The sequence below is a fragment of the Meriones unguiculatus genome, chromosome 9, assembly GCF_030254825.1.
Source record: "Meriones unguiculatus strain TT.TT164.6M chromosome 9, Bangor_MerUng_6.1, whole genome shotgun sequence".
Taxonomy (NCBI): domain Eukaryota; kingdom Metazoa; phylum Chordata; class Mammalia; order Rodentia; family Muridae; genus Meriones; species Meriones unguiculatus.
Genome location: NC_083357.1, coordinates 42,456,778 through 42,480,716, shown reverse-complemented (window position 1 = coordinate 42,480,716; position 23,939 = coordinate 42,456,778). Strand labels below are relative to the sequence as shown.

At 39.0% G+C, this 23,939-nt stretch overlaps 1 protein-coding gene across 4 annotated transcripts in view; it reads left to right on the top strand.

Annotated features, from left to right (window-relative positions):
* LOC110544433 (cytochrome P450 3A1) overlaps positions 1 to 7,612 on the top strand; it is a 56,795-nt gene extending 49,183 nt beyond the window's left edge. For 2 of the 4 annotated variants that reach the window (XR_009594180.1, XM_060391090.1), the window contains 2 exons: positions 5,859 to 5,909; positions 7,483 to 7,612. Coding sequence is in view for 2 of the 4 variants with exons in the window: in XM_060391090.1 (XP_060247073.1) it covers positions 5,859 to 5,864 (6 nt within the window). In the remaining 2 variants the exon portion in view is untranslated. The remainder of the gene's footprint in view (positions 1 to 5,858; positions 5,910 to 7,482) is intronic. The other 2 variants (XM_060391089.1, XM_060391088.1) reach the window with 1 other exon arrangement.
* Positions 7,613 to 23,939: the final 16,327 nt, after the last annotated feature.

Genomic DNA, 23,939 nt, shown 5'->3' with positions numbered 1-23,939 from the left:
GGTGTAAGGTGAAATCTCAGGATTGTTTTGATTTGCATTTCCCTAATGGCTAATGAAGTTGAGCATTTCTTCAAGTATTTCTCTGCCATTCGATATTCCTCAATTGAGAATTCTCTGTTTAGCTCTGTTCCCCATTTTTTTTTTTTTTGAGAAAGTGAGTTTATTAGAATTACTTACAAGGTGTGTGTGAGAAGCTACTGACAGGAACTGAACGTTAGTGACCCTGAAGCACTGGAAGGTTGGAACCCAGCATTGATGATGGCTGTGCTCCTTATCCTCCCTCATCTTCCCCATCTGTGTATTCTTTTTTTTTTTTTTTTCAATGCGGTTTATTCAGGAACATTGAACAATCCTCGGACCCCGGGGAAAGCCAGCCCACAGCTTAAATAGCCTCTGGGTAGCCAACCCAGGCGTGCCACGGGGGCAATGCAGATAGGTCCACATACATGGAAGCAAGTCAGATCCTCAGCCTTAGCCAAATGTGGAATTGTTCATGACAGAGAGCACTCACCATCAGGAAGGTGGAAGGCAGAAACCAGCTCCATCTTTAAGGCATAGCATTCCGCAGCTCTCTACAGTTCCCCTTTTTGTTTTAGACGCATCAGGCAAGAGTAGAGGTCTGATCTCTGATATTAGAAATAAATTGGGACTTTGTACAGATGTTCATTTAGGTGTCATCATGAATCATCTGAAGGAATGGGCGGGCATGGGAGTGTTAGCAGGCCTTCTGGTGTTGGTCTCCTTGGTTTGCCTGTGGTATATATGCAAGATTAGAGTCTCACAACAGTGTGATGCAGCCATGATCATTCAGGCCTTTACAGCCATTGAAGCAGGACATTCTCCCCAAGCATGGTTGGATACCATAAAAAGCTAAAATGATACGCTCAGGATGCGAGGCTAAGCACTGCACTCAGGGTCAGGCGCTTTGGACCCAGAGAAGAGCATGTCTGATTGCATGCGGGTTGATGCCCCAGGTCCCGCCTCTGAGAAAAAGATATCGGAAGGGTCTGATGCTCTTTGGGTGTTCCCCATTTTTTAAGTGGATTACTTGGTTGGCTGCTTTTCAGCTTCTTTAGTTCTTTATATATACTGGATATGAATCCTCTGTCAGATAAAGGGTTGGTGAAGATTCTTTCCCAATCTGTAGGCAGTCTTTTTGTTTTGATGACAGTGTCCTTTGCTTTACAGAAGCTTTTAGGTTTCATGAGGTCCCATTTATTGATTGTTGCTCTTAGAGACTGTGCTGTTGGTGTTCTGTTCAGGAAGATTTCTCCTGTACCAATGAGTTCTAGGGTATTCCCACTTTTTTTTTTTTCTCTAGCCGATTTAATGTGTTTGGTTTTATGTTGAGGTCTTTGATCCACTTGGACTTCAGTTTTGTGCAGGGTTATAAGTATGGATCAATTTTCATTTTTCTACATGTAGACATCCAGTTGGACCAGCACCATTTGCTGAAGATGCTATCTTTTTTCCATTGCATGGTTTTGGCATCTTTGTCAAAGATCAGGTGTCCATAAGTGTGTGGATTTATTTTTGGGTCCTCTGTTTGGTTCCATTGTTCCTCCATTCTGTTTCTATGGCAGTACCATGCAGTTTTTAAAACTGTTGCTCTATAGTACAACTTATATCAGGGATGTAGATACCACCAGAAATCTTTTATTGTACAGGATTGTTTTAGCAATTCTGGGTTTCTTGTTATTCCATATGAAGTTGAGAATTTTTCTTTCCAAGTCTGTAAAGAATTGTGTTGGCAATTTAATGGGAATTGCATTGCATCTGTAGATTGCTTTTGGTAAGATGGCCATTTTTACTATGTTAATCCTGCCAAGCCATGAGCATGGGAGATCTTTATATCTTCTCATATCTTCTTCTAATTCTTTCTTCAAAGACTTAATATTTTATTCATACAAGTCTTTAACTTCCTTGGTTAGGGTTGCTCCGAGGTACCTTATGTCATTCGTGGCTATTGTGAAGGGTGTTGTTTCCCTAATTTTTTTTCTCAGCCCTTTTGTCTTTTGTATACAGGAGGGCTACTGAATTTTTTGAGTTAATTTTGTATCTGGCCAATTTGCTGAAGTTGTTTATCAGCTGTAGGAGTTCCCTGGTAAAGTTTTTGGGGTCACTCAGGTATACTATCATATCATCTGCAAATAGTGATAATTTGACTTCTTCCTTTCCAATTTGTATCCCCTTGATCTCCTTCAGCTGTGTTATTGCTCTAGCAAGGACTTCCAGAACTATGTTGAAGAGATATTGAGAGAGTGGGCAGTCTTGTCTTGTCCCTGATTTCAGTGGGATTACTTTAAGTTTCTCTCCGTTCAGTTTGATGTTGGCTATAGGCTTGTTGTATATCACCTTTACTATGTTTAGATATGTGCCTTTTATCCCTGATCTCTCTAATACTTTAAACATGAATGGATATTGGATTTGTCAAATGTTTTTCAGGATCTAGGGAGATTATCATGTGTTTTTTTTTTTCTTTCACTTTGTTAATACGGTGGATCACATGGATGGATTTCTGTATATTGAACCACCCCTGCATACCTGGATGAAGCCTGCTTGGTCATGGTGTATGATATATTTGATGTGTTCTTGGATTCTGTTTGCAAGTATTTTGTTGAGTATTTTTGCATCAATGTTTATAAGGGAGATTGGCCTGAAGTTCTCTTTTTTTGTTGGGTCTTTGTGAGGTTTAGGTACCAAGGTGATTGTGGCTTCATAGAATGAGTTTGGTAAAGTTCCTTCTGTTTCTATTTGGTGGAATAGTTTGAAGAGAATTGGAGTTAGCTCTTCTTTGAATGTCTGGTAGAATTCTGCACTGAAACCATCAGGTCCTGGGCTTTTTTTTTTTTGGATGGGGGACTTTCGATGACTGCTTATATTTCCTTGGGGGATATAGGACTATTTAATTGATTTACCTGGTCCTCATTTAGATTTGGTAAGTGAAATCGATCAAGAAAATTGTCCATTTCATTTATATTTTCAAATTTTGTGCATATAGACTTTTGAAGTAAGTCCTAATTATTGTTTGGATTTCCTCAGTCTCTGTAGTTATTTCTCCCTTTTCACTTCTGATTTTTTTTTTTTTTAATTTGGATGGTGTCTCTCTGCCTTTTAGTTAGCTTGGCTAAGGGTTTGTCTATCTTGTTGATCTTCTGAAAGAACCAGCTCTTTGTTTCATTGATTCTTTGAATTGTTTTACTTGTTTCTAATTGATTGATTTCAACCCTGAGTTTGATTATTTCCAGCCGTCTACTCCTATTTGGTTTGTCTGTTTCTTCTTTTTCTAGGGTTTTTAAGTGAGCCATTAATTTGCTTGAATGAGCTGTCTCGATTTTCTTCTTGAAGACACTTAGTGCTATGAACTTTCCTCTTAGCACTGCCTTCATTGTGTCCCACAAGTTTGGGTTTGTTGTGTCTTCATTTTCATTGAGTTCTAGGAAGACCTTAATTTATTTCTTTATTTCTTCCCTGACCTAGATGTCATTTAGTAGCAAGTTGTTCAGTTTCCATGTATGTGTAGGCTTTTTGCCATTTCTGTTATTGTTGCAGTCCAGCTTTATTTCATGGTGATCAGACAGGATACAAGGGATTATCTCAATCTTCTTGTATCTGTTAAGGCTTGCTTTGTGACCAACTATGTGGTCTATTTTGGAGAAGGTTCCATGAGGTGCTGAGAAGAAGGTAAATTCTTTTGTGTTTGGGTGTAAGGTTCTGTAAATATCTGTTAGGTCCACTTGATTCATGAACTCTGTTAGAGATATTGTTTCTTTGTTTAATTTCTGTTTAGTTGACCTGTCCTTTTTTTGAGAGTGGGGTGTTAAAGTCTCCCACTATTAGTGTGTGGGGATCTATGTGTGGTTTAACTTTTATCAATGTTTCTTTCACAAATGTGGGTGCCATTGTATTTGGGGCATAGATGTTCAGGATTGTGATGTCTTCTTGGAGTTTTCCCTTGATGAGTATGAAGTGTCCTTCCCCATCTCTTTTTATTATTTTTGGTTGAAAGTCTTTTTTTATCAGATATTAGAATGGCTACTCCTGCTTGCTTCTTGCATCTATTTGCTTGGAAAACCATCTTTCATCCCTTTACCCTCAGGTAATGTCTATCTTTGTGACTTAGGTGTGTTTCTTGTATACAACAGATTGCTGTGTTTTGTTTACACATCCTTTATGTTAGTCTGTGTCTTTTTATTGGATAATTAAGACCATTGATGTTGAGAGAGTTTAACGAACAGTGGCTGTTAGATCCTTTTAATATGATGTTGGCTGTGGTCATATGGTTGTGTGCTTGGTTGCTTTTTGTTTTACTGTAATGAGGTTATTTATTTCCTGTGTTTTCTTGAATGTAGCCAGTTTTCTTGGGTTGTATTTTCCCTTCTCGTGTGTTCTGTAATGCTGGATTTGTTTGTAGGTATTGTTGAAATTTGTTTTTGTCATTGAATATCTTCTTTTCTCTGTCTATGAGAACTGAGAGTTTTGCTGGGTATAGTAGCCTGGGCTGACATCTGTGTTCTCTTAGGTTCTGCATGATATCAGTCCAGGCCCTTCTGGCTTTCATAGTTTCTGTTGAGAATTCAGGTGTGATTCTAATGGGTTTGCCATTATCTGTTACTTGACCTTTTTCCCTTGCAGCTTTTAGTATTTTTTCTTTGTTCTGTATAGTTACTGTTTTGATTATTATGTGGCAGGAGGATTTTCTTTTCTGGTCTAATTCATTGTGGGTTCTGTAGGCCTCTTGTATTGTTATTGTCCTCTCCTTTAACTTGGGGAAATTTTCTTCAATGATTTTGTTGAAAATATTTTCTGGGCCTTGGAAAAGGGAGTCTTCTTTTTCCTCTATTCCTATTATTCTTAGGGTTTGTCTTTTTATGTTGTCTTGAAATTTTGGATGGTCTGTGTCAGGAATTTTTTAGATTTAACATTTTCTTTGACAGATACATCTATTTCTTCCATTGTATCTTCCACACCTGAGATTCTTCCTTCCATTTCTTGTAGCTTATTGGTTATACTAATCTCTGTAGTTCCTGTTTTCTTCCCTAAATTCTTTCTCTCCACAGTTTCTTCCATTTTTGTGTTTTTTAATTTTTCCAATTCTGTCTTCAGGTCTTGAGCCATTTTGTTGGTTTCCTTCACCTGTCTGACTGTATTTTCATATTTTTCCATCAATTCTTTCAGCTGCTTTTTTGAACAATTCTCTGTTTCTTTTATTTCATTCAGTGATTTAAGCATTTCCTCTCTAAAGGCCACAAACTGTTTGGCTGCAGCTTCCTCTATTTCTTTTTGTATTTTATTTGTTTCCTCTGTTATCTTCTTCATGAGCATAGATGTTAGGTCATCTTCTTGAATTTCAATTATGTTGGGGTGTCTAGGGCTATTTGCCCCTGGATAACTGGGTTCTGGAGATTCCATATTGCTCTGGCTTTTGTTGGTTGAACTTGTATGCTGTCCTCTACACATTGGGCTATCTTAGGTGATTGAAGTTAGTTTCTGGTTGTTCCTGGACTCCTGTGGAGGAGAGAATCCCTTTGGCAGGGAGATGGTTTTTCCTCAAGGAAGCCTTCACAGATTTTTGGGTATAGTCACTGGATGTCCAGTGTTTTTCTGGAGTTGCTACAGCTCACCTCAGGCATAGGGACCTGGGTGGTAACTGTGGTCCTGATTAGTCGAGAGGGCTCTCCTCTCACCAGGAGAAGTCCTGGAGACAGCTGCCCTCCTTCTGTGTTTCTTGCTGTAAATTTAGTGATCAGCTGCTGTAACCTGTGTGTCCCATGGTTTGGTAGGTTTTGTTAGGGATAACTGCTTTCCCCTTGGAGCAATATCTGGGGGTTGATCTCAGGGTTCCCGGTCTTTTGTAGGTCTGAAGTTGGGGCTCTGTGCCCCAGAACCGAAGAGATAATCTGCGGCGGGTGAGTACTGCTCTCCTAGTAACAGCAGGCTATCTGGTGCACAGGAGTTCCCTGGGTTGGGCCACTCTGTGGGACCTTTTCCGGGGATATACTGGGTTGCCTAAGTCCGTCCCCTTTGGTTTGTTCTTTGTTCTTTGTGAGGGTTTCTCCAGACAGTGACTCTAAGACTCTGGTGTCTTGAGGTACACAGTTCTGTCTTTAAGGATTAGTTGGTACAAAGCAGGACTCTGGGCTGGCAGAGCATGTGCCAGCCTGCTAGTCTGCAGGAGCTGGGTTCCCAATAACTCTGTGCTTCCTGCCTGGACCAGGATCTATGATGGCTGGGCGTACTCTCCTGTTTGAGATCTGCAGTCTGCGTGACTTTCCTCAGGCAAAGCCTAGGTGACCCAAGCAGCATGGTTTCTACCTTCCCTGTGGGGCCCTCTCTGGACAGGGATTCACAGTCTCTGTTGCACTGGGGCATGCAGCTTGTCTGTACTGGTGAGCTGGGAGTGCAGCTGCTCTCTGCGTGGTGGGAGCTCAGTTGTGATGGCATCAGGTACCCGTGAGACCTTCCAGGGAAAGACTGGGTGACCCGTGATCAGACTCGCATCTTTCCTTCCCCATGGGGTTTTCTTGCGACTGGGACTCCCAGTCTCTGGCACCCTAATGCCCACCAATCAGCCTGGGAAAGTGATCAGGAGCTGCAGCCTGGAGACCCAATTCCCATGTTACCTGGGATCTCTTCCCGGTTCTGGCTGGGTGGCCCAAGAGTAGATCCGACTAATTCCCATGCTGTGGGAGACTCCCCTCACCTGGGAAACAGGATTGCTCTAGTTTTAGGGCCCAGAGTTCAGTCTCCTGGTTGCTGCATGGAGAGTGCTATCCTGCTTCTCAGACATAGTGCTCTCCCAGTACTGCCATCTTGGTTCTCCCCTCATTTCATCTCTTACTGAGGTTATTGAGAAGGTTTGTAGCCTCCAGATAAAAGTATCACCTTTTCTTAAGTCACACTTCAGGTCTGCTATGCAAAAACCTCTCTATTAAGTCCATGAGATGAAAGAAGACATGGTTCAATTTCCTCTTTTCCATGTTAGTGAGGTGTCTGATCTAGATAAAGTGAGGAAGCAAGTTATGCTTATATGCTCATTTCATTTAAGACTCTTAAGGATCTTAAGTAGCTTTGTGCTCAATATGAGTATACTGCTCCTGTTACATGGCTGTCTTTTATTCTGTCTCTGGAGATAATTTTGTTCCCTATGATTGGAAGATCTTAGCAATAGCTACTCTTATTGGGTGTGTATATTTACTGTGTACTAATGATTATTAAGAAACATGTCAATACTAAGCTGACAAACTCACCAAAACAATGTGCTTAAAACTTTTGAGATGTTATCAGGAGAAATATTGTTTAGTAATGACACATGAAATGACACATTACATATCCTGAGGCTTATGGGCAAATAAATGCTTTGGCACTGCGAGCATGGTGTAAGTTAAATTCTGAAAAATAAAAAAAAGAACTTTCTAAAATTAGACAGCAGCCTAGCAGTCTAATGAGCCTTATCAAGATTCTGTTTCTCATCTTTTGCAGGCTATCAATCACCTGACTGCTGAAGAAGAGGCAGCAATTATTATTATCAAAAACCTTGTATATTACAATCTTAATTCAGCATACTAGATAGCTTCTGTACCTTTGGAAATAAAGGTGTTATTAATGATTATATTGTCTTTGTACTGCTCTAAGGGTCTATATATACTGAAGGCTGCATATATTTCTTACTCTAGCCCTCTTGGTGGAACAGAACCATAATATGGGCAAACAACAAGAAGAAAAATTAAGAGTCATGATAATAGATTTATTTGCTAAATGTACTAAGTTTCAGAGAATACCCTATGCAAAGTAGTAATTGTACATATCACAAAAGATGGTAAGACATCCCTGGTTTCTAGAGATGCTTCAATAATTTTTTTCTCACCCAAGTGCTTCTGTACAATAAATGGAATTCCACATAATTTGCATTGCCTTAAAATGTTACCCTCTTTGTGTACTTGAGCCTCTTTTGGATATATGCCCAGTAGTGGTATGGCTGGATCTTGAGGAAGCACTATTCCTAGTTGTCTGAGAAAGCGCCAGATTGATTTCCAGAGTGGTTGTACAAGTTTACATTCCCACCAACAGTGGAGAAGGGTTCCCCTTTCTCCACAACCTATCCAGCATGTGTTGTCACTTGAGTTTTGATCTTGGCTGTTCTCATGGGTGTAAGATGAAATCTCAGGGTTGTTTTGATTTGCATTTCCCTAATGGCTAGTGAGGTTAAGCATTTCTTTAAGTGCTTCTCTGCCATTCGGTATTCCTCTACAGAGAATTCTCTGTTTAGCTCTGTTCCCCATTTTTTTAAGTGGATTACTTGGTTTGCTGCTTTTCAGCTTCTTTAGTTCTTTATATATACTGGATATGAGTCCTCTGTCAGATAAAGGGTTGGTGAAGATTCTTTCCCAATCTGTAGGTGGTCGCTTTGTTTTGATGACAGTGTCCTTTGCTTTACAGAAGCTTTTCAGTTTCATGAGGTCCCATTTATTGACTGTTGCTCTTAGAGCTTGTGCTGTTGGAGTTCTGTTCAGGAAGCTTTCCCCTGTACCAATGAGTTCTAGGGTATTTCCCACTTTTTTTTCAAGCCGATTTAATGTGTCTGGTTTTATGTTGAGGTCTTTGATCCACTTGGACTTTAGTTTTGTGCAGGGTGACAAGTATGGATCTATTTTCATTTTTCTACATGGAGACATCCAGTTAGACCAGCAATATTTGTTGAAGATGCTATCTTTTTTCCATTGTATGGTTTTGGCGTCTTTGTCAAAGATCAGGTGTCCATAAGTGTGTGGGTTTATTTCTGGGTCCTCTGTTTGGTTCCATTGATCCACCATTCTGTTTCTATGCCAGTACCATGCAGTTTTTAAAACTGTTGCTCTATAGTACAACTTAAGATCAGGGATGGAGATACCTCCAGAAATTCTTTTATTGTAGAGGATTGTTTTAGCAATTCTGGGTTTCTTGTTATTCCATATGAAGTTGCGAATTTTTCTTTCCAGATCTGTAAAGAATTGTGTTGGTAATTTGATGGGCATTGCATTGAATCTGTAGATTGCTTTTGGTAAGATGGCCATTTTTACTATGTTAATTCTGCCAAGCCATGAGCATGGGAGATCTTTCCATCTTCTCATATCTTCTTCTAATTCTTTCTTCAGAGATTTGAAATTTTTTTCATACAAGTCTTTGAATTCCTTGGTTAGGGTTACTCCGAGGTACCTTATGTCATTTGTGGCTATTGAGAAGGGTGTTGTTTCCCTAATTTCTTTCTCAGCCCTTTTGTCTTTTGTATACAGGAGGGCTACTGATTTTTTTGAGTTAATTTTGTACCCGGCCACTTTGCTGAAGGTGTTTATCAGCTGTATGAGTTCCCTGGTAGAGTTTTTGGGGTCACTCACATATAGTATCATATCCAAAAGAGGCTCAAGTACACAAAAAGGACATTTGCTCAACCATGTTTGTAGCAGCTTTATTTGTAATAGCCAGAACCTGGAAACAACCCAGATGCCCCTCAACTGAAGAATGGATGCAGAAATTGTGGTACATCTACACAATGGAATATTACTCAGCAATGAAAAATAAGGAAATCATGAAATTCGCAGGTAAATGGTAGAATCTGGAAAGGATCATCCTGAGTGAGTTGTCCCAGAAGCAAAAAGACACACATGGTATATACTCACTCATATAGACATACAACATAAGACAAACCCACTAAAACCTGTGCATCTAAAGAAACTAAGCAAGAGAGAGGACCCTAACTAAAATGTCCAATCCCCATCTGGAAAGGCAAAGAGGATGGACATCAGAAGAAGAAGAAAACAGGAAACAACCTAGGAACCTACCACAGAGGGCCTCTGAAAGCCTCTGCCCTTCAGACTACCAAAGCAGATGCTGAGCCTGATGGGCAACTGTTGGGCAGAGTGAATGGAATTTTAGGTAAGAACTGGGAAATAGTAAGGGCTGGAGAGGACAGGGTCTCCACAAGGAGAGCAACAGAACAAGAAAATTTGAACACAGGGAACTTTCCAGAGACTCATAATCCAACCAAGGACTATTCGTGGAGATAACCCAGAACCCCTGCACAGATGTAGCCCAGGGCAGTTCAAAGTCTAATTGGGTTACATAGTAATGTGAAGAGGGACTGCCTCTGACATAATCTGATTGGCCTGCTCTTTGATCACCTCCCTCTGGGGGGGAGCAGCCTTACCAGGCCATAGTAGAGGACAATGCAGCCACTTTTGATGTGAACTGACAGACTAAGATCAGAAAGGAGAGGAGAACCTCCCCTATTAGTGGACTTGGGGGTGGCATTCAAGCAGAGGGAGGAGGGAGGGTGGTATTGGGAGGGGAGGAGGGAGAGGCTTATGGGGGGATGCAGAATGAATAAAGTGTAATTTGATGAGAAATTAAAAAAAAAGAAAATGAAAAAACGAATGTAAACCATTAAAAAATAAATAAATAAATAAATAATGTTACCTTCAACCTTTAAACTTATATTCTGACTCAAAGTTTCCAGTGCTGGCAGTGTCACATCTAGGATCAGTATGGATTACTTAAACTGATAGCTCCATTCATGATTTTTTACAATTGATTCAACAGAAATTAAGAACATAGGAATATCCAGTTTATGTTGGCCATAGAAGATCACATTCTAATCTTCTAAGACTTTCCTCTCAGAGAAATGCAAAGGAAAATTCCCTTTTAATACTGCCTCTTTTCCTAGGAGGTATTAAACTACAGAGAGCACAGGAATGCTTTCATCAAATTCATCAGCATTGAAATATTATTTTTCACTAACTAAAGAGCAGGCTCCCTTTATTCTTAACAAATGTCCTTTATGTTTAAGAGTAAAGTCAAGCTTCTAATGTCTTGTGCAGTAACTCCCAGAGGGTTACTGCCAAATCATATGTTAAATCTGTCCCCAGTTAGTGTAAGTTAAAATATGGAGCCAAGAAAAACAGAATCTCTCTACCAACTACTCATATGTAGAAACTAGTGACTGAGGAAAACTAGTTAGTGAAATCTAAGTGTGAGGGTGTGACTGATGAACAGCTGTTCTGTGCTATGTTGTCTCTATTGAATGCACATGTTATTGCTGATCATATTGTTTCCTAGGTAAATGTGGTCATGCAACAATTAAACCATTGATGTTTAGGCATTTCATGATGAAATATTAGCTATTTAGCGCTGAAAGTTAGATGAATTACCCTCTTTTGTTGATGTGCATAATCTAACAAAAATTATTGGTCATTACTATTCTGATTCTATTTGTATGTTTAAAATTTGGTCTCTAGACATTTTTTGTTCATTATGCTGGAAAGAATTACATCCCTAAGATTGATTTTTCTACTGCATGTCTGCTTTGAAGTTCAAATTGCAGACTCTGAAAATAAAAAAATAATAATAATAAATAAATAAATAAATAAATAAATAAAAACATAAAAATTGGGAACTCTGGGAAGTCATGGAATTGGTCTAGTATTGATGCCTTTAGGAACATGTGCCATGGTATTTTCCATTTATAGTCAGGAGCTCCTCGGATACTGGGTCCATTTCAGTTCCTGAAAACTGAAGTCCTCCCTCAGTCTTTTGAGCATTCAGGACACCTGTGTAGTTCTGCATTCCCTAGAACTCAGAAAAGCATAAAGAAGCTTTAAAGAGCTTTTAGTCTTAGACATTAATCCTTTGTACCCTCTAGAACTTGCAAATGTCATAACATCTCAGCAACTACAAGTGTATTCTTCAAGGGAGCAGCATTTACATTCTGTTTATTATAAGTATGTAAAAAGTCTGATTGCATGCAATGAACTTGCTGAAGGTGTAAATCAGCTGTAAGAATTTTCTAGTAGAATGTTTGGGGTCACTCATTTATACTATCATATCATCTGCAAATAGTGATACTTTGACTTCTTCCTTTCCAATTTGTATCCCCTTGATCTCCTTTAATTGTCTTATTGCTCTAGCAAAGACTTTATTTCGATATTCCAACCTTGGTCCTGAGTCACACATACACTGCAGCTTCAGAAGGCTAGGGACATTGAGATGTGTGAGGCCAAGGCAAGCATTTATAGTATATACTTAGAATCCCCTTTCAGAATGAATCAGTGGAGCCTTAGGTTAGAGACTAGAGTGGGTGTCAAACACAGACATGTCTCAAAATAAGCAAATACATAAATAAAAATGAAAAATAAACATACCAATAAAAATCCCTAATTATCTGAGTAAGAAAAAGAGATATCAACTTATATAGCTCATAATACACATATCTTCTCTTCATACTAAATAGCCCAAAATTGTTCAGGACTAACTAGTTCAGTAAAAATCACAATTCATAATTCAGTAAAGGATGATTAATTTCAATGATTTCTAATCTGTGAAGTGTCAGCCATGTTTTGAGATTCCAAGGATAGAGAAATGAGAACAATGGGAAAATCCCAGGTATTCCTGTACCTTTAAAGTACCCTAAATGTACAGTCCTGCCTTGCTGGTCACTGATGATTACTTTCTTCCTGACTATGAGGTCCCAGCTTTCTGGCAATGAGAGCAAGCCATACATGGCAAGATCTAGTTCAATGAGGGATCAAGTGCTGGCTTTGTCTGATGCTACCTATCCTGTCTTCTCTCAGAACAGTACCTCCTCTCTTTATGTCTGAGGCTATAGCTCCAGAGTCTACTGAGTGGTGAACTCAGAGCATGGCCCAATTTGAACCAAAAAATGTTATTTCTCTAGAACCACTGATTGCTCCTGTGTAAGTTTAGCTTGTAGTAGGGTACTTTGAGTATCTTCAGAAAACACCTGATTTTCTGACAAGGGATAATAATATAATAAATGAAAAAGTACTTGATTATTTTTTTGGTAGAGAAGGAAAACAATTTCATGTATGTACTGGACAGAGGGCAACAACCAACAGGTTGGTGATGGATTAACCATCTTGAACTGTCTTTATTTATGAAGGATATATTTTTGGTAAGTATGATTCAAGACTTGAGTTTTAAAGTCACATTTTACCACTATTATTACTTGTTTTGTTGTGACCTCAAATAGTATGGTCATAGGTGAAATCATCAGGATGATTTGCATTGCCAGACTAAAGCACATCTGACATGGGAGGAAGTTATGTGCCTACAGAAGGTTTTCAATGGTCTGTTGTGATGAATCCCTTAGCTTCTCAGAATTTTATCTTCCTCTTGTCCTCAGGTCATCAGTTCCCATAGTTGAAGGAATCTGTCAGCAGCAGTTTATCTCAAGGAAGGAAAATACTCATACATGTCTAGAGGGATGCTAAGTATGGAGTATAGTAAAAACATTACAATGAAGACCACTGCTATGACAACCACAGATTCCTCTTCCAAATTTACTTTCTGTTGAAAGTCAATCTTTTCCTGTAGGTCCCAGTATGGATTGGTTACTAATTTTCTGAATAAATGGGGTTCATCTAGTCCCTTTTCACCAATGATTGATATGTCCTCTATGAAATAAACACGTTTCTATTATTATACATCCAAAAGTCTGAAGAACGAATGTGTCTGTTACTGTGAACCAGAGCAACGGCAATCATAAGTCAGTAACTACAACTGGGAGTAATGAAGAAGATTTTGTATTTTTTTTAATATTCATCACAGGTTATTCACTTTGCATCCCAGACATAAGCCCCTCCCTCATTTCCTCCCAATCCCGCCCCCTCCGTCATTTCCTTCCTATCCCTTTCCAAGTCCACTGCTAGGGGACGTCCTCCTCCCCTTCCATCTGACCCTAGCATATCAGGTATCTTCAGTAATGTATTCAATGTCCTCTGTGTACAGGAAAAGCTGTTCTTCCCTACTGAGTGGGTGGAGGTAAAGGAGCCTATCCTTGAGTTCATTACTTCTGAATATATTTTCTCCCCAATCCATTTTCCCCAATTTTAAACGTTGGGCTTTGTTGGAATCAGATCCTCATTGGCACTGAGTCACAATTAGGTTCCCTAAATAGTTGTGGTGATTGTTCCTCCCTTACTTTTTCCTTCTCCTTTGGGAATATCCTTCCCAAGCATGCTATTCCCAGTTCCAATTGGGATATTTCTTTTTTAGTAACACAAACGACTCCTGTCAGTCCTGGATACTGTTGTCAATCTTAAAATCTGTCTTCTTAGGAAACATTTTGCCTATCAGGAAAGTTCCTTTGAAAGACATTTTCATTTCCTACTCCTGAGATGTTATAGTTTTTGCTATCAATGTAAAAAGTTGTTCTCCCAGTCAAAAACCCAAGGAGTTTTAATTCCTCTTTCATGCTTTCACTGTGTAAAATAACTACCATATACTGCTTTATTCACTATTTTTGCTTTTTTCAACATTGGAATGATTATAGTCATGGTTACCAAAAGAGTTTGCTGTAAAATACTCAAGGTATGTGCAGTAATTGTCATGTGTCTGACATGATAATCTTCTTGACATGCTATCATATAGTATTTTAAATGCTTGCTGAACAGTACATATTGTCATTCTCTGTGGCAATTTAATAATTTATTTAAAATAGATCAAGCCATATTAGATAAATTTGAAATATATTTTTCTAGGATGAAAGGATTAATATATAGCAAAGAAAAATGATTACACCTAATTCCCTGATAAGGTAATGTAAAACACTCCAGATATAATGACTTATAAGATTGAATGATTTCAGAGGCAATGCTATTACAGGAGACTCTAGAATAATATGGAGATTAAAAGAAGCTGGAAGATTTGACAGTTGGGGACACCAATGGACTTGCATCCATAGAATCCTTTCCTCCAACTAGATGGTGGATTGGGATTTGTGCTGAAATCAGGGGGAAACTTGGGCATATTATACATTTGTTTTTCAAGTTTGTTTAATTACATGACTCAAATTTCACTGGGATTTATTTCTTAGAGACATTATTTTAAAAGGATCTCACCCTCATGGATAGGTTATCTAAACATTCACACGTTTGATAAATTATTAATTGAGAGCACAGGATCCCCAGAAAGTATGTGGTACAGGACAGCAAGAGAGACCAAAAATTAACTTACAAGCATAACAGAGAGCAGCTTGCTATCCTTACAAATACTTGTGAGAGACCTGCCAAATAGGTGTCTCACAAATGGTCCTGGTGGAGAGGAAGAAAGCACAGTGATATCTTCCTCATTGGTTGCTGGTGGAGTTATGTGCACAGTTTCATTGTTCTTATCAGGTCCTGATATAGTCGTCATAGTTATGAATGATATCTTCTCAGATGTCTCAGAAGCTAAGAAAAAAGGGCAGTCATTGTATATCCTAATTGAACTCACTTAAGGGTTGAATGCTCTTTTCATTTTGTAGCACACATACCTTCTGCCTCACCACAAATGCACAGAAAATAATCAATATTGAAATATTTATAATAAAGAGATTGCATCACGAGGCACTTGATAGCCAGTTGCATATGGCTCTTAATTTTAGGTTTAATCAGTAAATGTGACTTTTTGCTCAATCAAGCATTGATATTGTGGAGATCCTGGTGGACAAGGAAGTTTGGGAGGACACACTGGTAACATGGAAGGCTGTGGAGGAGACAGAGGAGAATTCACGCTGAAATGGACACCAAGGCTCAAGAGGGATCCCCCTCTGGAAGAGGATTAGTCCAGCCTGAGCTGGAGAGTGGCAGTATCCCAGGATGTGCTCTGGAAACCAGAAATTTGCTGAGGAATAGAATGCAATCACTGTAATATTCCGATGACCAAAGACTTCCTTCTGCCAGGGTGATTGTGGGCCTGATGGCATACAAAAAAGAAGAGGAGGACTTATGGACCCTGGTGGATCTAGAGGAATATTCACATGTAGAGACAAAAGTGAGTTCTGAGCTTGCCCTTTGTTGGATAGAGGTGGATTTGGTGGAGAAAGACTTTTTGATCCTGGCCTATATCCTGGACCTTCCATGGGAGGAAGAACAGGCAAATATGGAGGACCTGAGATAAGGGATAAAGGGGAGCAACATCAGGAATACAGAGATCCACCCTACTAGAGACCTGCAGAGCTTCACTGATGATCAGTTTCATTTTTACACAAGAAAATGTTTTTAATGTATAATTCCATATATCTAATGTTGGCAGCAACATTTTGATTATTCCTTGGCTCTACTTCAGTATTGTCACCATTTGTGAAGAAACATTAAAACAAGTGGTGAAAAAATTAACAATAATAGAACTTCTATTCTTACCTATAATCACCTCATTGTCAATAGGAGCTGTTGGACTTCTGGGCACTTTGCCACTATCTGTGGGGCATGTCATCCCACTATGTGAGCGGTTGTCTGGTTGATGTATTTCTTTTCTGCCAACAACAATAGTTAGATTTTGCAGGGAACCTGAAGTTTTCTTTTCCTGTGGATTTAACAATGATGTTTTGTAGCAAACCCTGTCCTCTCCAAATATTAGCAGGAAGTTTTTAATAAGAAAATTTACCAAAGGAATCTGTGTCAGAAACAGGGAAAAAGCAAAGGTCTTTAAATCTCTTTTGATATATGAGTCTTGGAGGCTAACAATATGCATTGCAATATTCTGAGAAAGAGTCAGCTGTTATAAGATAAAGGGGGGGATTTTTCTGTTAGAAATTTAAAAGTTGATTTTGAGATCAGATGTTAAAATATGATCATCACCGTGCAATCCTCTATAACAGAGGTGACTTCCAGTTTTCTCATTGCAATGGCTAGAATATAGTGTCAACCTGAGTAATTTTAATTCCACTTGTTACTCTCATGGCTGAGCATGTTCTGAAAGGATGCTCATAGAAACACAACTCAGAAGGGAAAGTAGCACCTTTGAATGTGGGCACCATCCAATTGAACATTCCTATTAGGTGCTGAAAAAGAAGACACAGGAAAAACCACTTTAGCAGCAGCAGTTATGGTCTCTGATTGCTCAGTGCAGACTCAATAGTAAAAGCTTCATCCACAGGCGTGTTATATTGAAAGGTATTTGAACTAAGGCCTTTTTGTGGAGAACTGGGGAGTTATATTTCTGCAATGCCAGTTCTTATGAGACTTCACCCTGAAATGGATGCCAGGGCTCAAGGGGGATCCTCCTCTCGAAGAGGATTAGTCCAGCCTGAGCTGGCAAGTAGCAGTATCCCAGCATGGGTTCTGAAAACCAGAACTTTGCTGGGGAATAGAATATGTCACTGTAATTCCTTTAAGACCAAGGAGTTCCTTCTGCCACCTTTCCCATCTCCTGATGGTGACTGTGGGCCTGATGGCATGTGAGGAATAAGAGGAGGACTTATGGATCCTGGTACATCTGGAAGAATGTTCAGATGTAGAGGTAAACGTGACTTCTGAGATAGCTCTTTCTTGGACCAAGGTGGCTTTGGTAGAGAAAGAGACTTTGATCCTGGGGGATCTCCTGAACCTTCCATGGGAGGAAGAACAGGGAGATTTGGAGGACCTGGAATAAGGGATAAAGGGGACCCTGCTTTTTTCTCCTGTCCTTTCATTCTGCACAACATGAGGGAAAGATTTTCTGAGTTATGCTTTCCTTTAATGTACTCCTTACAGTCCAGAAGCAATTGGTCAATTAATAATAACTCAGAAACTCAAATACTGAGAATCAAAGTAACCATATGAAATCTATCCTCTATTAATTCAGACTTAGTGATGGAAGAACTCAGCTGGGTCTGACATGTAAAGCTCCTCCCTGAGCACCAGGTTTAATAGTATTTAAAGGGGCTAAGCAAGCTACAGTAAGGGCTAGGGAAAGGAAAAAGTAATCCTACACAACTGCACCTATGAACCACAGCAATGACAAGTGGTAAGTAATTGTGTGATTTCTCAGCAGCAGAAAAACATTCCTGGTACTGGAAACCTTGCAACTAAGGTCATGTCTATTAGAGGAAAAGGTCTTGTCTTAAAGGCATTTTAAATATTTAAGCTAATACACACAGATAATATGGCTCTTACCCCTTCATCAAAGGTTCCCTTTGCAATGGAATGAGATTATTACAGAAAACCACAGCTGTTCAAAATACAGGAAATAAATGTTCCAGTGGTTTTTAACTCAATGGACACATATGAAGGTAACGCTCGAACACTGGACTCAGGGAACTTAATTAAAAGACTCTGAAAGACTATAAAGCAGAGGATCAGATAATCTGTCTTAAATCTGGGTCTCCTAGAAATGAGGGGCAGGCTTCAGTCATGATAGTCCAACAATATGGTTGCTTTAATAATACCTTACAAGAAACATCATCCAAGTTAGTTGGATGAAGAAATATCTTGAAGCCAAACTCTAGACAAAGAACTCTAAGCACATAAATACTACTGAGTGTGAGAACATTAGTATTTCTCAAGATAAACCCCTAATTGGTGATCCAATATGAAATGGTTAGCTCAGAAATAATACATATACTACCAACCATAAAGGGACTCATCAGGATGTTTGAACATAGTAACAGATTTATATGTATTTATATAATAATGACAATTAAAGAAAATGGGTCATGTATTTGACAGGAAATGGGAGGGTGTAGGGAAAGAATCTTAGAACAAAGAAATAGAAGAGATGAAATGTTGCAATTGAATTTTACTTTTAATAATAAAATACAAATATCATTTTATGGAGCTGAGGAGATATCTCAGTGATTAAGAACACCTGTTTCCCTGCCATGAGGATTTGTAGTTGAGTACTAGTTATGTTTGTGTCTGTGTGTTAGAAAAAGAGAGAGAGAGAGATCACAAGATCTTCAAGGGATCTGTAATGAAGATATATGTGAAGGAGTCACATGCTGTATATCAAGGTAGAAAAACCTGCCTCTCAGAAATGATTTAGTGACAGAAAATGAAGAACACTGGTCACAAAGGCATGTAACTAGGCATGCATAACAGATGACACATGTGTATATGAAATGAACCCTCCCACACACTATTATTATTTTGAAATAATTTGTGTTGACACGGACTGACCCAGCCAGGTCCCACAAACCGCAGGAGAATCAGGGCTTTGGATATCAGGAAGGAACAGTTTCGGCAAATGACAGTCAGAGGACACACAAAAGAGTGATTCTCCTGCGATTTTATTGAAGTCAGGCTAATAATTTTATGGTAATTACATAAGGAAACACCTTAAAGTTGGCATGCTTCCCAGAACAGTCAGATTTTTACCAAGAATACAAAGTTTACATTTTAACTCAAAAGTGTAGCCAAACATAAAGCAGTGCCCGCAAGAAATCTTGACATGAGAACTTTTTGATCAAAGCAAACAAAGGACAAAAAAAAAAAAAAAAAAAAAAACCTCACACAGAAGTTTCCTTATTGCTAACCAGTGTAATCAGTGATGAGTTAAGTCAGATACCTGCCAAAATCTTTCTCTGCATCAAAGTCTAAATACACCTTTGTTAACAATCCTCCCATATGCCTTGCTAAAGATTTATAATCTCCCTTAGAAACAGGATGCCAAAGGAGGCATGCTTGAGCCAGCTGTACTTTCTCATGCTATCTTTACCTATGAAGGAGACTATTTTTCACTATTCTTGTAATGTTTTTAATACTAAATCTCAATTCATTACTTCTCCTAACATAATTTTTCTTCCATTCTGTTCTTGTTAAAGCTTTTAGTAATCTATCAAAAATATGTTTTCTTGAATAATTAATTGTGCTGTTCCAAGAATTATAGAGAAACATCAAAAGACTCATTAATCCAACCCCACAACCGCAACCGAGAAAGTGTAGAAATCTCAGAATGCCTCTTTTTAGCTTAGGTTGTCTGGGAGACACTTGCTAGGGACCTCCAGAGGGAGCGTATTTCCTAAGAAAGCGTATCTCTCCCCTACTAGCAAAATCTGTTTATATGCTGCACTGAAGATGCTGGAGTGGGTGTAGCAATGTGTCCCATGAGTGCTCAAGTGTCCCATGAGGAGGATGAAATATTTTTCATTACATTACAGTTTATGATGGCTGCTTTGTGCTGGAATCCTTATTTCTTCTGTTGTGAATATCAGGGAAATCTTTGAGGTTACCAGATTTCTAACAGTGGTATATACAGTCACTCAGGAAATGAATTATGAAGAAACTACTTAACAGAGCTCTAGAGGAATCTTGAGAATAGATGACACTAGGAATCTCCTTACCTTTAGGACAGAAGTGACATGATGAACACCTTCGTTGTTTAGATTTACATGCTACATACAGTCTAGTTTGTCTTTCAAAACATGGCAAGAAGTAATGTTTGCTGATAATATAAAAATACCCTCAATGTTTGGCCCTTCTTGCTTGATGACAGACAGCATGTCCTGAGTGGATGAAAGGAAAGTACCTGTCATTCCATCTACAGCACAAGTCACTCTTTGCTTTTTATGAACCAGACCAACCCTGCTCATAGTGCAATGCAAAAGCTGGCACGGATGAGGACCTTGAACTGCTTGGCTGCCCCTATCTCTTGTTCTCATACCGCCTTAATGATAACTGAAACCCCAGGAAACATTTTCTTATCAGGTTTCCCACCAGAGTAAAGTGAATATACCCACATTTCCCAATACCTGTTTTAGGTGAATAGCCCTCTTTTACCTACCTATTCTGAAGCCATCCCTTTGAATCACAATAGTTTCTCAACTTGAGGACAGAATTGAAGGCTAGGGAGGGGTTATTTATGAAGCAGCTCTTATCCTTAGGACAGCCAGAAAAGAACCTTGTGAGACCCACCACAATTGCACTGGGCAGAATGCTGTCCTTGTAAATAGCAACCATTTTTTTCCGAATATTTTTTCTTGCTTCTCCAATGCCTGGGCAGTGCTCACTTTGTCATGTTGGGGCACAGAACCCTTGTGGAGCAGTGAAGTTATGTGGGGTCATCTTTTCTTCAGGTCTTTTTTCCTCCACATCTAAAGACAGAATGAGATTATTACATGTACTAGAGTAATTTTTTTTAATTTTATTTTTTCTTATCAGTTACATTTTATTGAGTCTGTATCCCAGCTGTATCCTGCTCCCTCATTCCCTCCCAATCCCACCCTCCCTCTCTCATCTCCACCGTGCAACTTTACAAGTCCATGGGGGGGGGGGGCTCAACCCCATTCATCCAATCCTGTTTTTTCAGGTATCTTCAGGACTGCCTGTAAAGCCCTCCTCTGTTTCCGAACAGGACTGCTCCTCCCTTGGGGGGTGAGGAGGTCAAAGTGCTAGTCATTGAGTTCCTGTTAGAAATAGTCCTTGTTCCCCTCACTATGGGAAACCAATTGATAAATGAGCTACCACGGGCTACATCCGAGCAGAGGTTCTAGGTTATATCTATACATGGTCCTTGGTTGACTGTCAGTCTCAGAAAAGACCCTGTGCCCAAATATATTTGGTCCTTGTGGAGCTCCTATCCTTTCCCCATCAGACTAACTCCCCTTCTTTCATATCATTCCCTGTACTCTGCCAAAGGTTTGGTCATGAGTCTTTGTATCTGCTTTGAAAATACTGCTAGTTAGAGTCTTTCAGATGCCCTCAATAGACTCCTGTCATACAATGAATGCACATCCCATCTCTCTTTCTAAATGAGGATTGATCATCTTACCCCATATCCACTCTCTTGCTTATCGTTTTTAGGTGTATAGATTTCATTATGTTTATCATATCTTATAGGTCTATATAAGTGAGTATATACTGTGTTTGTCTTTCTTCTTCTGGGATATTTCACTCAAAATAATCTTTTCTAGATCCCACCATTTGCCTGCAAATTTGATGATTTCCTCCTTTTTGATTGCTGAGTAGTATTCCACTTTGTAAAAGTACCACAATTTCTGTATCCATTCATCCATTGATGGACATCTGGGTTGTTTCCAAGTTCTGACTATTACAAATAAAGCTCCTATAAACATGATTGAGCAAGTATCCCTTTTGTGTACTTGAGCAAAGTTATGGTATATACCTAGCAGTGGTATAGCTGGGTCTTGAAGCACTCATTATTCCTAATTATCTGAGAAAGCGCCAGATAGATTTCCAAAGTGGTTGTACCAGTTTACATTCCCACCAGCACTGGATGAAGGATCCCCTAGTTCCACAACCTCTCCAGCATGTTTTGTCACTTGAGGTTTTCATCTTGGCCATTCTAATGGGTGTGAGGTGAAATCTCAGGGTCGTTTTGATTTGCATTTCCCTAATGGCTAATGAGGTTAAGCATTTCTTTAAGTGATTCTCTACTATTCGATATTCCTCTGTTGAGAATTCTCTGTTTAGCTCTCTTCCCCATTTTTAATTGGATTACTTGGTTTGCTGCTTTTCAGCTTCTTTAGTTCTTTGTATATACTGGATATTAGTCCTCTGTCAGGTAAAGGGTTAGTGAAGATTCTTTCCCAATTGTAGGAAGTCCTTTGTTTTGATAACGGTGTCCTTTGCTTTACAGAAGCTTTTCAGTTTCATGAGGTCCCATTTAGTGATTGTTGCTCTTAGAGCCTGTGCTGTTGGTGTTCTGTTCAGGAAGTTGTCTCCTGTGCCATGAGTTCTAGGCTGTTCCCCACTTTTTCTTCTAACAGATACAAAGTATCTGGTTTTATGTTGAGGTCTTTGATCCACTTGGACTTTAGTTTTTTGCAGGGTGGCAAATATGGATCTATTTTCATTTTTTCTACATGTAGACATCCCGTTGGACAAGCACCGTTTGTTGAAGATGCTGTCTTTTTCCCATTGAATGGTTTTGGCTTCTTTGTAAAAAATCGAATATTCATGGGTGTGTGGGTTTATTTCTGGGTCTTCTACTGATCCTCCTTTCTGTTTTTATGCCAATGCCATGCAGTTTTTATTACAATTGCTCTGTAGTACAGCTTGAGATCAGGGATGGACATACCTCCAGATGATCTGTTGTTGTACAGGATTTTTTTGGAGATTCCGTTTGTTTTTTTGTTGTTGTTGTTGTTGTTTGTTGGTTTGTTTTGTTTCTCTATATGAAGCTGAGAATCTTTTTTCAAAGTCTGTAAAGAATTGAGTTGGTATTTTGATGGGAATTGCATTGAATCTGTAGATTGCTTTTGGCAGGATGGCCATTTTCACAATGTTAATCCTACCAATCCATGAGTACAGGAGATCTTTCAATTTTCTGATATCTTCTTCAATTTCTTTCTTCAGAGACTTGAAGTTTTTCTCAAACAGGTCTTTCACTTGGTCAGTGTTACTTTATGTTATTAGTGGCTATTGTGAAGGGTGTTGTTTCCCTAATTTCTTTTTTGGCCCTTTTGTCTTTGGTATACAGGAGGGCTTCTGATTTTTATGAGTTGATTTTGTATCCTGCACTTTGCTGCACTTTGCTAAAGGTGTTTATCAGCTGTAGGAGTTCTCTGATTGAATTTGGGGGGTTGCTCATATATACTATCCTATCATCTGTGAATAGTGACCCTTTGACTTCTTCCTTTCTGATTTGTATCCCCTTGATCTCTTTTAGTTGTCTTATTGCTCTGGCTAGGACTTCAAGTACTATGTTGAAGAGGTATGGAGAGAGTGCACATCCTTGTCTTATCCCTGATTTCAGTGGGATTGATTTAAGTTTTTCTCCTTTGAGTTTGATGTTGGCTATAGGCTTGCTGTATATCGCCTTTACTATGTTTAGATATGTGCCTTGTATCCCTGATGTCTCCAAGACTTTAAGTATGAATGAGTGTTGGACTTTGTCAATTGCTTTTTCAGCATCTAAGGAGATGATCATGTGGTTTTTCTCCTTCAGTTTGTTTATGTGGTAGATTACATTGATGCATTTCTGTATGTTGAACCACCCTTGCCTGCCTGGGATGAAGCCTACTTGGTCATCGTGGATCATATCTTTGATGTGTTCTTGGATTCGGTTTGCAAGTATTTTATTGAGTATTTTTTCTTCAATGTTCATAAGAGAGATAGGTGTGAAGTTTTCTTTTTTGTGTTCTGTTTTTGTGTGGTTTAGGTATCAGGGTGCCTGTGACTTCATAGAATGAGTTTGGTAATGTACCTTCTGTTTCTACTTTGTGGAATAGTTTGAGGAGAATTGGTGTT